Source organism: Dendronephthya gigantea, unplaced genomic scaffold, assembly GCF_004324835.1.
Source record: "Dendronephthya gigantea isolate DGI-Jeju-01 unplaced genomic scaffold, DenGig_1.0 000016F, whole genome shotgun sequence".
Classification (NCBI taxonomy): domain Eukaryota; kingdom Metazoa; phylum Cnidaria; class Anthozoa; order Malacalcyonacea; family Nephtheidae; genus Dendronephthya; species Dendronephthya gigantea.
In genome coordinates, this window is record NW_021163026.1 from 1,463,730 (window position 1) to 1,477,471 (window position 13,742).

General features: G+C 37.6%; 1 protein-coding gene across 1 annotated transcript; it reads left to right on the plus strand.

Annotated features, from left to right (window-relative positions):
• The first annotated feature begins 5,840 nt into the window (after window positions 1-5,840).
• Window positions 5,841-13,431, plus strand: LOC114520706 (nuclear pore complex protein Nup88-like). Its single transcript, XM_028541026.1, has 16 exons — window positions 5,841-6,208; window positions 6,968-7,137; window positions 7,344-7,469; window positions 7,893-8,162; window positions 8,447-8,636; window positions 9,275-9,476; window positions 9,585-9,680; window positions 9,763-9,844; window positions 9,991-10,092; window positions 10,488-10,547; window positions 11,027-11,122; window positions 11,289-11,414; window positions 11,955-12,101; window positions 12,317-12,443; window positions 12,595-12,707; window positions 12,809-13,431. The coding sequence occupies exons 1-16, from the start codon at window positions 5,927-5,929 to the stop codon at window positions 12,870-12,872; spliced, it is 2,253 nt and encodes a 750-aa protein (XP_028396827.1). The 5' UTR covers window positions 5,841-5,926; the 3' UTR covers window positions 12,873-13,431.
• Window positions 13,432-13,742: the final 311 nt, after the last annotated feature.

Sequence of the window (13,742 nt, forward strand, 5' to 3'; positions counted from 1 at the left end):
AGGTTTCCTCCTGTAGTAACACTGGATCAATAAGAGGAGATGATCCTTATATTAGACCTCTAGGACGAACAGTTTAAATCGGCATGCAGTTTAAATGAATGCATGTCACTGTAGTTCAGGAACCTCCTTGTATATAGTTTATGCTGGATCAATATGTCTGCTTCATCTCACGTAGGGACCTTTGGAATAATCTATACATTATCAGTCATAAGCTTGAAGAAGAAAAAACCCATATATATGCATGTTCAATATTTTCGCGGGACGATTTTATGGATATGCATTGTAATAAACTGTCTATACATGCAACTGTCGTCGTTTAACTATATCAAAAGAACGCTGTGATAATTAAACCAGACCATCCAGTCGTCTTGTTGAAAACAGTTTGTGTCCACGGGAGGTAAGATAATACATGCGGCATGAAATTAATTGATATTTCTATATTTTATAACAATGTTGTCAGTACCCGGTTGGACTTGTTTTTTATGTTTCTGAGATTGCGGTTTCCGATAGAGCGCAGTTGACCAAGAGTTATATAAGCTTGTTTAACACATGCATCTTTGAATCTTCCCCTTAACCTTTCCTAAGAATCTGGCTAGAAATTTGTCTATCGGGAAAAGATACAATTGCTCCCCGACACTTAGGATCTATAGTGTGTAAACTAAGCTTGGTCCGTTGTCAGAAACTCGGCAACATATTTGCCAATTCAGTAGATTAATGGAAAGCACATTCCATTTAATAGGAGTGTGGATTTGAAACTGTTTTGCAAATAAAGCTACGTGCATGGTTTTCCCGGCGTAGGCATTGCAAGGTTATGAGAACTAACTTATCTTAACAGTCGGTGTTTATATTGGCAATGTTAAACACGTTATGTGCACGAATCACGTGAAGGTGTAGGATATGAATAAGGCCCACGTTATTAAGTGGGTTGAATGATCTGGGGTGCATGTATAAATGCATGTTTTTGTTTAAAAAACTGTATTTTAATCAGGGAACCTTAAACATCAGTTCAAAGTGTTTTGAAAGTCACATTTCAAATACCTTTAAATCATACGAAACTATATGCATGATTAGAAATTTGTAAACTAAACAGACCACAAGCCAGACTAACTAACCCTATTTGAAAATCCATATCGCTTTTTTTGCATCGTCACGTCCGCGCAATTAAACTAAGGTTAGCCAAAACCAGTGGGGCCACCTTGTAAGATGTTGTTCGTTTTCAAATATCACTGAGTGGGCCTTATGGTTGGCCTTTTGATGAGTTTTCAGACAGGTATAACAGAATTATGTCTCCAGTTTGTTATGAGGATGTCTGCCCGCGGTTTGCTTATTAAAATCTAGCTGGCTTTCAAAGTGAATTTCACTTTTCTGATTAACTGGCGCGAATTTTTCGAACCTATTTTTAAATGCTTGGGGCGCCCGTCTTCATGAACGTACGCATACAACCACAAGTAATCAACTTTCATCTATTTATAAGTTCCAATATAACCAGGGAGTAGCGTGGCAGCGTCTTCAAACAACATCAAATGTGGTATTACAACTGCCTAAAATAGACAAAACACTTCTCTATGTTTCGACCTGAGGGCCTTCGTCAGGAGAGTTATTATTTTCATACTAACTCTCCAGACGAAGGCCCTCAGGTCGAAACGTCGAGAAGTGTTTTGTCTATTTTAGGCAGTTGTTATACCACATGCATTTGATGCTAAGTTCATCTATATATGTATATATGTACATTCTAGTAAGGCAGAATACATATACGAAACATCAAGCAACTATGGTGAATTGGCGTTTAATCAGGAAATGATGAAACGCCCATTTGATGTTCTCGTTTGTTCGGAAACATTGCTTCAACAATTAAGCCGTGTCGCAAGCGGAATGCGCGGATAATTTGCTCGCAATTTGTTATTTCAGGAAGTGCGTGTGGCTATCTCCAGCTTATCCAATTTCTGTTATCTTTTGTATGTGTTGAAATTGTCGGGGTAATTTCCGCGAAACTGCTTTCAATCTGGGATAAAATGAAAGAAATTACTGAAGTTTTTCCCGTGCAATTTACCTCGGCTTTGACGAGCGCGCACCCACGTAGGCTGAATGAAATTTGATTTGAAAACATTGGATAATATATTCGTTAAAAATACATAAAAATATCAACGTGAGTAGTTATCTCTGTTTTCCCGCGAACAGAAAATGACACGTACTTTAGAGAACAGATATACACATAGAGTAAATAAAATTCGTCATTGGTTAATGTGGCAATTTTCAATGACATGCATTTGAAAACTCAAATTGAGTGTAATTTAGCCTCATATGACTGTGAGCATTTCACCTGCTTGTGTAGGTTCTGTAAAGCTTTTTCATTACGAAACCACAATGAAAAACTTACAGCAAAAAATCCTCCCTTTCAACTGTTTATTTTAATCCATTTTTGCGTGTTTATATATTAAACAGCAATACACAAAGCCACGCTACGCGTCAAGCGAGTGAACGTCGAATATTAACAACATGTTATTTATGAATTCAAGACATTCAAATCCCGAAGTCGTTAATTAAATGTACACTTGGGGTTGTGAAAAGCGATTAAGTGCAGTGTCAGTTTAATTTGAAAATTACAAACGCTTATAGCTTTCAAATTGTTATTTGAATATCGAAGATGAGAAATATTAATAAGTTGTCACTTTTGGCATTTAACTGACGCGGGGGCAATGATGTTGAAAAGAGGAAGTGTTTTTTTCTTGCTTTCAAACTGAAATATCAATTTCAACGGCGGATACAACCCCACCATCTATGGGATTTTACAAAACGGCAGGTGCCGAGGTAAATTCATGCATTGTACGTTTTACTCAATATAAGCCGGCGGCCATTTTAATTCTCACTAATTTTCCAATCTATTATTCGCACAGGCGTTGCAAACAATGTCCTAAGTGGGGCAAACGGACCGCCTTGAAATCCTGTGTAAAAAATCGAACCTCATGAATAATGAACCGGGCAGTTCAGGGTATATATAAACAAGGATTTGTTAATCTACCACAACACATTCAGAGCGAACACCACGGTGCTATCAAACTGTTCAAAACCACTGGAGACGTATTTCAGAAAGTGAAGAGAAAGATAATTAAAAAAAATGAAGACCTATTTCACCGCTTTCGTTGTCCTATTTGCAATCCTATGTGTGCTTCACGATTCTCAAGGATTTTCAGCCGGTGCAGGAATTGTAAAAGGCCGAAGAAGTTTTGAAAAGGTAAATTGTTTTGTACTGAAAAATATCAGTTTCAGTCTCCATTGCCTTAGTTTCATGTACACGCGTGAAACTGTTTTTCTAATTTGCAGCGAAAAAAGCTTTAAAATTCAACCTGTTCCTTGAATTCAATCATTTTAACCTTTATTTCTCCATACGAGGGTTTAAGTCCACTTTATTTAGGAATACTCGTACGAATACGAACTGCATGATTTTACAAAAGAAGTGCAACTTACACATCCTATCATTAAACCGTCAGTATGTTGTTTCCTAAATTTTTGCCGAAAATCTCGAAGAATAGAGTACAAAAGTTAATGAAAATCAGGCTTATCAATTTCTATTTTTAATTTTCAAAGCCAAACCAGCCATATTGACAGGCTTACAGCCAACGGCGACGTTGTACGAAGACAGTCTGGCTAGCTCAATCTATCTTGACCGATTGTTATACATCGCCAATCATCGGGGTTTAATCTCCCATGTCTCGTCGAATCCATCATAGTTTCGCTAGCTCTAAGCATACTTTTCTTTTCTAAAACTATAGTTTTCTTCATTTGTGCACTAGTTAGGAGTAACTCTCGATAAAACAGAGGCATACTTGTGAGGGAAGAACGGGACATATGTGAGTGATAAAATCTCCCCGTGTTTTTGTTATACTGGTCCGATGATGATAAGAATCTTATCAATTTCTAATATACCTGCGCTTGACTATAGAAATTAAGTAGAACTTCATGTAAAAAACAAGGCTGTGTATATAAAGCTTATACTTCGAGATTGCTTAACATTTCCATGCATTTTTCAAAAACGAAGGACGCTCGCTAAATTGTTAAAACAATCTTGTTATTAAACTGTCAGAGATATAACCTATTACTGATTAAACGGATCAATATTTAGAAACCGTTTCCACCCCTATTTTATTACTATACGTTGTGAGCAAACATGACAATATTCTGATGTTTATATTTAGCTAGCCGCGAGAACCGCTAAAATATTCGCGTCCGCAAATTACATAAATGAACCGTATAACGCCAACTGCATGAGCCCTCCTCCGGGAAGCATGTATACAAATAGTCGAAAATTCGGCTTCAATTAATTGAACGTGTCCTGTTAAATTTGGATCCTTGTGGCCCGATCATCTAATCTAAATTTATGATCGTACATAGCTACATCATCTTGATTTAAAATTTTCAATAATAAAACTATAGACCGTTTCAGTCAACAATTTCAATTAATATACTGTTCCCGGCACAGCAACGAGAGATCCTTAAATTAGGAACCTTTGTGCAGCGTGTAAAAGTATAATTTTATACTTTTTTTATTGAACGATGGACTTTAATATCACCTGCCTTGACGTGTAACCGTGAATTATGAGAGTTTTTGCGGCCAAACGTGAGTGTTATAAGAATGAGAGGGAAACATCTAAACAAAAACTCTTCGAAATGAGAAATAAAGATTTGATCTTATCACATATTTTTCCGGATTAAAAGTTGTATACATCATGATAAAGAATACGTTTAAAGATATGAAATAATTCACGTTGAAGCTTCGTTCTCAGTGTCAAAGATAACATGTATCAAAGATTCTCAACTTATAGAAAGGTCGGTCGTGTTATGAAAAGAAGAAACGACGTCATGATAATGAATTCAGGGATTTTATTAAATCAAACCCGAGGTTTCGTCTGAGGCTGGCGACTGCGGTTTTCCCCCTCCACGGTCGAAAGCTGCTTATTTTTTGTGGCTTCCTTTGTTCGCGACCTAATTATTTCCATGTGTTCGTCTTTTTCCAGCGTCTGGCCTACTGCAAAGCGATCGAGACTGAATGCAATGACCTCAGAATGAAACAAAAAGAATATCAAAGCAATCAACTGCGGCAACGAAGATGGTCGAACACATATTTTGAAAGCAAGGATACAGAGGAATAAAAAAACTGTTGCCTGTTAGGTGGCCATATAGGACAAATTAGGAATCATTGACTATATCTGCATACTTATTTCAAAGCCCTAATAAAATGCTTCAACGCTCTTGACAATAATATTGTAATGTTAGTTTTTAAGGCAATCAACATTGAATGTATTTTAGGTGATAATAATAAACTATACGTTATCGTAATAGTTCGAAATGTGTTTACGCTGGCCTGAAAGCGAGTTTCTTGAAAGGGCCGGATTTTTTTGGCGCCAGTTATTCGGTAGCCATTGGTAATTCCGATGTGGATGGATTTCTGGGGAATGCCTCGTTCCTCATGCATGCTTTATAACTGATTTTGACCGATTGTCTCTGACTTTTCCTTTCGAAAAACTAAATATACTTTCTGCCTTCAGCTCGAAAAGAAAATCACTAACCAGGGGAAAATACATTTACCCTTTTTTCTAGCTCCAATTTCTCGAAATGACGAATTCAATATATATCGACTGAATGGAATATTTTTACGTGATACATTTGGTGTGAAATGAAGGCCTATTCTTGTTTCCCTTTATTATTTTTCAATGAAAGAGGGAAAATATATGAAACACACAGGTTGTCGTAAGCAAGCGCTGTTAGCCAATAGCAAGGCTATAAAGTAACCAATAGGGAGAAAGTTTGAATGCGAAAAGCAAAGCCGTTAGCCAATGATATCACTCGTAAGGTAACCAATGGAAGACCATATCCTTGAATTCTTTCAATGTTTATGTTTACATAAAGTATTCGCTTTACCGCTTCCAATATGGCGGAGGCGAAAGCACTTTCGCTTCGAAATATGTCAAATAATTTTCCCTCAAATGCGGACAAAAGTCGTTTGAGCTGGGAATCCTTTCTTCCAAATCATGCCATCTTTAAAACGTTTGAAAATCATGCGAAATTCCCGGAAGATGAGACAATTCTTGATAAGAATATTCTTGCAGAGATCCATGGCGATTTATTTCTTTGGGACGATAGAAAGAAGCAGATAAATGTGGCTAATCTGAAGAATTTAAAGGCAAAGAATGAGCGGTCCTCAAAGCTACAGGTACGATGGGATAAGAGCATTGTTGGAGGGCAGGTTTAGACTTTCCTGCTGGAGGAAAATACGCCAAATATTTCATATTTGCTGTGTGCCTTTGTACAATGTACAAACTACAGAGTCGATGATGGCGTACATTCAATAATTAACAAGTGTACATTTGAATTAAAATAGGTTATTAAGAAGGTGTATTTTAGATTTAAAGCCAGTTGAGGATTTATTATGTACAAAATTGGGGTGCATTCAATCGGATTTGAATTGATTTTTGGTTATAATAATAGTATAAAATTGTCCGTAAATTCAGGCCCTTCTGCAGTTTCTGCATAAGCATAGTTGACATAGTGAAAGAAAGGAGTCCCGAAAGTTGTGCATCAAATGCAAACTAAGGGAGGAGCAATTCTAGAATACCTTGCCAGTCCGACTCCTAACAGGAATCAGTTGTAATGTGTATAAAGCAAATGCAACCCTATAATGGCCTGGTATTCTATAATTGTACCATAATGGGTTGGTCATGTAGTAAGGGTACTACCAGCCAGGAGTGTGTAGATTTCACTTGCATTTTTTAACAATTAAGTACAAATCCATTAGTTTAAACATACCCAAAGACAAATTTTCATAATTTTGTTTGAATGGGTAAGCATATGTCGTCAGCGAGTAAAGTATTAGCAAATAACTTTGGTACTTAATTGAGTGCACTGATTCATGTACTTTGTAGCTAGGGTTTCTCCCATAGTGACTATTTCTCGTATTGTGACTACATTTCAGACATTCCTTTGCACCAGTCCTCCTTTGTTTAACGTCAATAAGATGGTATTCAGCGAGAGTGGGGTGTACCTTGCCCTGATTGGTCAACATGGTATCTGTGCTGTTGAAGTGCCGCAGAAACGAGGAAAGTTCACGCAGTACGAACATGGAAAAGACAAAATAAATTGCAGGTTCTTACCATTTCGTTAACCTTCTGACATTTCTGTATATGCCTTTTAAAGTTCTGACAAATAGGTAAATACTAACTAGCAGAACTGTTCACTGACGAGAAAGATGAACTTTGATTATACACTGTAAGATTTAGAGAACGTACAGATCTTCGGTGAAATTAGTTTCATTGCCTAATTGTGCTATAAACCTATTTTGTTGTTCATAGATCAACTAATGTGGATGAGCATTTCTACACATGTCATCAATCAATCACAATATTTGAAGCAAAATGGTTCCCTGGTTCAATCAATGATACCCATATTGTTGTATTAACTTCGGATAACCAAATGAGGTAGTTTATTTTTCATGTTGTTTTATGACTAATTTTTTTATCAAATATGATGAGTTGTATGCTAGTGGTATTATCAGACTTGTTACAAGTTTGTTCTGACAAGTCTGATACGGCTATGATATAATAACAACGTTGCTACAAGCTTAAAAATACAAGATAGTAGGAATATTTTTCGATTATGTTTGTACCAGAGGTATTGGAGCAGCCTTGCAAGCCTTTTCCCACCTAGATTTCCACCAATTCCAAGGCCTTGATATTTGTATTCATGTTTATTTGTTCATAATGTCATAATGAGAATCTTTAACAACTAATTGTATCTTTCAAGCGGGCCTTAATGTAGAACATCTGTTTTGTTTAGTAGTCATTTTGTTCATATTATTTCCAAACAAAATTCATTGAATATGTCTCTATCCTATTTCCCAGGGTTTACGACATCACCAAACCTCGCAGTCCACTGGTTTTAATCAGTGTTGGCTCAGTTCCAGCCAACCAAAGCCTTTGCTCGCCAGGAAAAGCAACATTTGCAGAAGCCTTTGGGGAAATCGTCATCTCTTTTGATTTTGCTGGGGTTGTGAGCTCTGAGTTGTTTAGCAAGAGAACACCTGTCACCAGAGACAGTGTTGTACACCCAGTATTTCTTCTGCGTGAAAATGGCGATGTGTTGTATATGTTGATGACTTTGTCAGGAAACAGGTGAGTTACCTGACAGTTGGGCAAGAAATAAACTTTTTTAATGTTCACCTGCAAAAACTTATGGCTGCCAATAGATGCCTTGAGAACCATATTTAGAAACCATTGCTTTTAAACGAAATCAGTCAGGCATCAGACAAATATATGAATATGCAGCCCTCAGCTAAACTTCTAACAATGGTCCTGTGTTTAATAGTAGTTGGTATTGTGTTTTGCTTGCTATTTTTATCTGTTCATTTAGGTAGATTATGAGTTAATTGAAATGCAAGACAATGTTATATTTTTAGATTTCTTTATGAACTCCAAGGATGTCTACCAATGTACCCTCCAGCTGAGGACAATTATGGTGTGGATTCCTGTTCCCTCATATGTTTCCCGACAAACCCTGTTGTTGTTGCCATAACAACCAGCGGTGGTGTGATCTACCATTGCATTGTGCTGGATTCCGAGGAAGAAGACGTCTTCAGCAGACCATTTGTAAGTTTATCAGAAAGTCGGTTCACACGATCCAATTTTGTTGATCTAATTTCAATTCACTTCTGACGTATGGAATGTAGTTTATTATTGATAAAGCAGTACTGCATTGAATGTGGTATAACAACTGCCTAAATTAGACAAAACACTTCTCGACGTTTCGACCTGAGGGCCTTCGTCAGAAGAGTTAGTATGACTAACTCATACTAACTCTCCTGACGAAGGCCCTCAGGTCGAAACGTCGAGAAGTGCTTTGTCTATTTTGTTATACCACATTTGATGCTAAGTTGTTTGAAGACGCTGCCACGCCGTTATATTAGTACTGCATTGGTTTTAGTTGATTTGCTGCCCGTATGTATTGCAAGGCAAGAGACTATAAAACATCCATCAGAAGTTAGATCCGACAAAAAATTGGATCGTGAGAACGAAGAAGCACCGTGGCCTTCTTATATCGTGGAGTCCTCAAATAACTTCTTCATATTATCTATGGTATAACAACGTTTCTAAAACAAACGAGAACTCGTTTAGTCTTTTTGCCTTTACAGACAATTGTTATGCCACATTTGATGACTTTAGGAAAATTTTGCATTTTCATGAGGTAATTTTGACATAGTTTTTTCGCATGCTGTTTTTTCATTTAGGACGTAAGCGACGGTGTGTCTAGTCGCGATGAAAGCGTATTCTCTCAATCATCCACGAAGCAATCGCTTTATGTTTACGAGTGTATGGAGCTTGCTCTCTCTGCAAACTCTGAGAAAGAAAAGAGCTTTGAGGACGCTGAAAAGTTTGAGAGAGAAGCTGTCGATAACAAGGACGAATCTTATACAGTGAAACTTTTCAAAGGTAGTTTTCGTTTTGAAAATTCCTCAAGCATTTGAGCTTGATTTTCTCGTATGAAGACCATCACAAAATCTTTACGAAAACATAATTATTCTTCCTACAATTATTCAGACAATTCTTCGAGCAATCGTTACCATTGCTATCACCCGGCCGGTGTTCATACGGTCACTCTCCCGTGGTTACGAAATCTACAACGCTTCTGTAATGGTAGGAAAACCTTTAAAGTGTCATTCATTCGTGAAATATCTGGACGGGCGTTTGAAGTTTCGTGCTCTGTTTTGCTTTTCAGAAGCGGATCAAGTGGTCAGCTTTGATCCGAACGAAACCGGGATAGTTCAGCATCTTATTTGTACAAATCCTGTCCCATCAAGGTAATGAATAGTTTGTTCACAAATTATTGAGTTCACCTGGTTTGAATATGTGAATAACTTTCGTATCTTCACATGAATCGGGATTCTCTGGAGTTTGGCATTGAGGTGAAAGTTTTTTTTTATATACTTTCATATATTTTGTTTAGTTTCGTCAACCTTATCGGCTTCACGGTGGTAAGCGATTGGGAACTGGGTCCGACCGTCGTAGCTCTAACGGACGCCATGGAATGCATAACTAAATCACTCAAGTAAGAAAGCTGTTTCTTGTTTTTGAGTATAATAAACACGTCGCGCGTCAAGTCACAAAGATAATCTTGAAGCTATAAGCAGTGTCCCTATAAGTTTATCAAAATTGAAAACAATAAATAACCTGAAATCCCTCATTATCTGTTGTTTTTACGAGACGTCCGACGTTTGACCTGGGTCTTACAAAAGCAAGAGAATTATAACTACATTTTTCCATTCTTTTCGCCTGCCTTCAATTACAAAGCTACTTGTCACAATAAGAAAAATTATCATTATTTTCCCTCATCAATATCTGCTGGTGTTTCGCCATTAGCTTCATAATATTGCTTTGAGGAACAAGCTATCTGAGAAGACGAGAAAACTGCAATCTTTATTGAACCTCATTTATTTTCGATAGATTTCTAAATCGCCCTTCTTCGCCTGCTCCTCATTCATCAGATGGGAAGGAACAAAACAAGTGAGTCTGAATCGATTTCTTATCTGAATAAGAATATTTGGTAACCGATAGATTAAGAGTACCAGCTCTATTTGGGGTTGGGCGTACCGTTGGGGAGGGAAGTACCAGCTCTATTTGGGGTAGGGCATACCGTCGGGGGGGGGGGAATTACCAGCTCTATTTGGGGTAGGGCGTACCATTGGGGAGGGGAGGGGAGGACTGGCTCTATTTGGGGTAGGGCGTACCGTTGGGGAGGGAATGGGAGTACCAGCTCTATTTGGGGCAGGGCGTACCGTTGGGGAGGGGGAGCATTGTTAGCATGCCTTGTGCTGCCCCCTGGCTTGTAAGCTTATACCTTGTGCTACCTCTTCTCTTGTTTCGTCTTTTTCATATGGCCCAAAACTTTTCGTAGTTTTAGCTTCCCCACTCGTAAGAACTAAGAACTCTTTTTAATTTCACGAAGTTCACGAAAATGGCATTGTATTTTTTTAAACATTTAGGCAAGTGGAATCCGAAGAACGATTGAGCTCTGGTGGGGAATTCGAAAACCACATCAAGCAGCTTTTAAGACGAGATTCCTCGAATCCTCTGTTAAGGTAAAGAATAAAGAATTAAAGACATTATTAAGCGTGATTTTGTCTTGTGCTTTGATGGGATTTTTCCCAGCAATATCTCTAAGGAATTAGCCAGTATTTAGCGGTCGAAATTCGTAGAATTAAACTTGCGAAATTCACCGAAATATTTCGTGTTTCTTTCCTTCAGAAGCTCGTCAAAGAATACAGATCTGGCTCCAAAGGATTGTTATAAGTTCCTGACGGCTGCAAGCCAGACATTTCGTGTAGAATACTTAAATAGACAGAAATTAGCACAAAAGGAAATCGAACGAAGGTGCGTACGGCAATTTTCCTGTAATTTGCAGAGAATTTCGGACGTAGGTCCATGTGAAGTGAAAACAACACACACGATCATATCGTGAGCACAAATCTTGCTCGACTTTGCCGATATTCGCCTTCTAATAATCATGCCCGGAAGGCGGCAGGAATTCGGCAAAAAACTCGCGTTATATCAGTGGTAGCATTTTTTAATATTGCGTGGCCTTTTTGGATTTGTTTCCAAAGGCACGTTATACAATAGCAACAATGGCCTCCAGTGTTTTTCTGCCAAGCATATCATGCCAAACACCGAACTGCATAAGGCGAACTATAAATCGTTAAAAAACTATAGGAAAGTTTGAAAGTATAGTTTGATGTCTATAGCGTTTCTAGAATATCGAGTTAAGGCAAGTTTGTGGACACGTAAATATTAATTGTTATCGCTTCTGTTTTGCCGCCAAAAGTGGGTATTGGTTTAACTGATTCAGGTTGGCTGTGACGTCTGTCGCAAACACTTGGTCCTGTGATTAGTTTTATTTTCTGCCTGTGGCTATAGGTTGGATATTTTGAGGACACAGAATACGAAACAAATGGAAGATCTTGAGTGTTTAGACGACGAGAAACTAGCCTTGCAGGAGCGAATGGAAATGTTGGCTGAAAGATACGAAGACACGAAGGACAGACAGGAATTGATTTTAAAAAGGTTTTACAACTTCGCATGCAAATACCATTTCAATGTTTCCAAGTGTTTCTTGATAATGTCAATCATTTCCGTTGACGATATATTTTTTGAAAAACAGGAAAGAATTATGAAATTGAGATGAAGTTGTGTGATTTGGTAGTTGATATATAACAAAATGTTTGGAAAACCCCCCGCAGTTTAAGTTTTAAAAGAAAGATTATTTCTTTTTACTCTAGAATCGAGAGTGTTTTGGAGTTTATTCAGTGGAGACAACCATTGCTGTCTCATGCTGAAGGTGAAATGAAAGAGGAACTACAAAGAATGGAACGAAACATTCAAACATTTAAAAAATCTTTTCACCAGGTAAGGGAATGTAATGTGATGATTAACCACATGGACCTCCTTTTCCTGGAATCTTATTTTCATCTGGATATTTTGTGTTTTTCTTGCGTTTTTAACATGAAACAACCAAATAAACAAATCTCAGTGATAACTATGCACATTCTTCTTGTAGTTACAACAGAAACGAAAATACCTCGGAGCTAAAGATGAGGATGGATGGACGCCAAAGGCGAAAGCCTTGTCAGAGAGTCATAAACGACAACTAAATCAACTTTTGAAAGAAGAGTACGTCAATTTTTTTATCCAGAAAATAAGGGATTCTATATTCATCCTACATTTTAAATCATCGTACAGTTTTTAAAACAACTGTTGCATTTCTCTTTCAGGGGAGATGAAATTCAAACTCTTGTGAAACAGGTGATGAATCTGAAACTTCAAGTCGGGTTTTAAGGGAGGCAGACATGAAGATTTCAAGACCTGGTATTTTTACAACGCTGAATGAGAATGTTTTGAACACTATTCCGCTGTATCATCCAATCCCCACGATTGCAAGTGTAGCTGTGGACACGTCTGTCTTTTGAGAATGTCACCGTTCTCCAGCGATGCTTTCCTGCATACGTACGATTTGTCCTCTTACATCTAACACAACTTCATCAGTAACCAGTTGAGTGCTGACACCGGCATATCCTGTAGAAATATTATGAATACCATGTCCACATTTTTACATCGAAGGCCCAAAGATGGAAAAAGAATATGTTCGATCTCTGGGGAAAAGTTGTTTCATAGTTAAACGCTCGTGTGCAGGAGTAAAAAAACACAATCAATCATCCGCTATCTTCGAGGTCGATGAAAGACTGAGTCTGAGGCATTATCAGTGGAATGAGAGGATTCAATATGAAAGTAACAGTGTTAGTTATGCGTGTAAATAGTGCAAGAATAGAATAGAAATTTTTGTATGATTTATATGAATTCTGTTTGGTTTGTATTTGTTTGCAAGGAAGAAATTATACACGATGAAACAGCAGACAAAGAAGAAATTCATCCCCATTTTCCTTTCGAATTTTTTTTGGGAATTTCTTATAAGAAAGGACAAAATTTAGGCAGTTTAACCTGGCTACGTTTTGGACTTTCGAAATGTTTTGACTAGTGGCTTCATTGGTTTGCAATTACTGTCATTCACGTTCAATAAAACGTCGAATTAACTTTGACAAGTTTTAGTTTTTGTAAACACAGCCTTACAGGTGGTTCAACATTTGTTACACCATTTTTACAACGGAAACTGAATTGCTCTGAAGAAGCACGCATTTTTTTTCATTTACA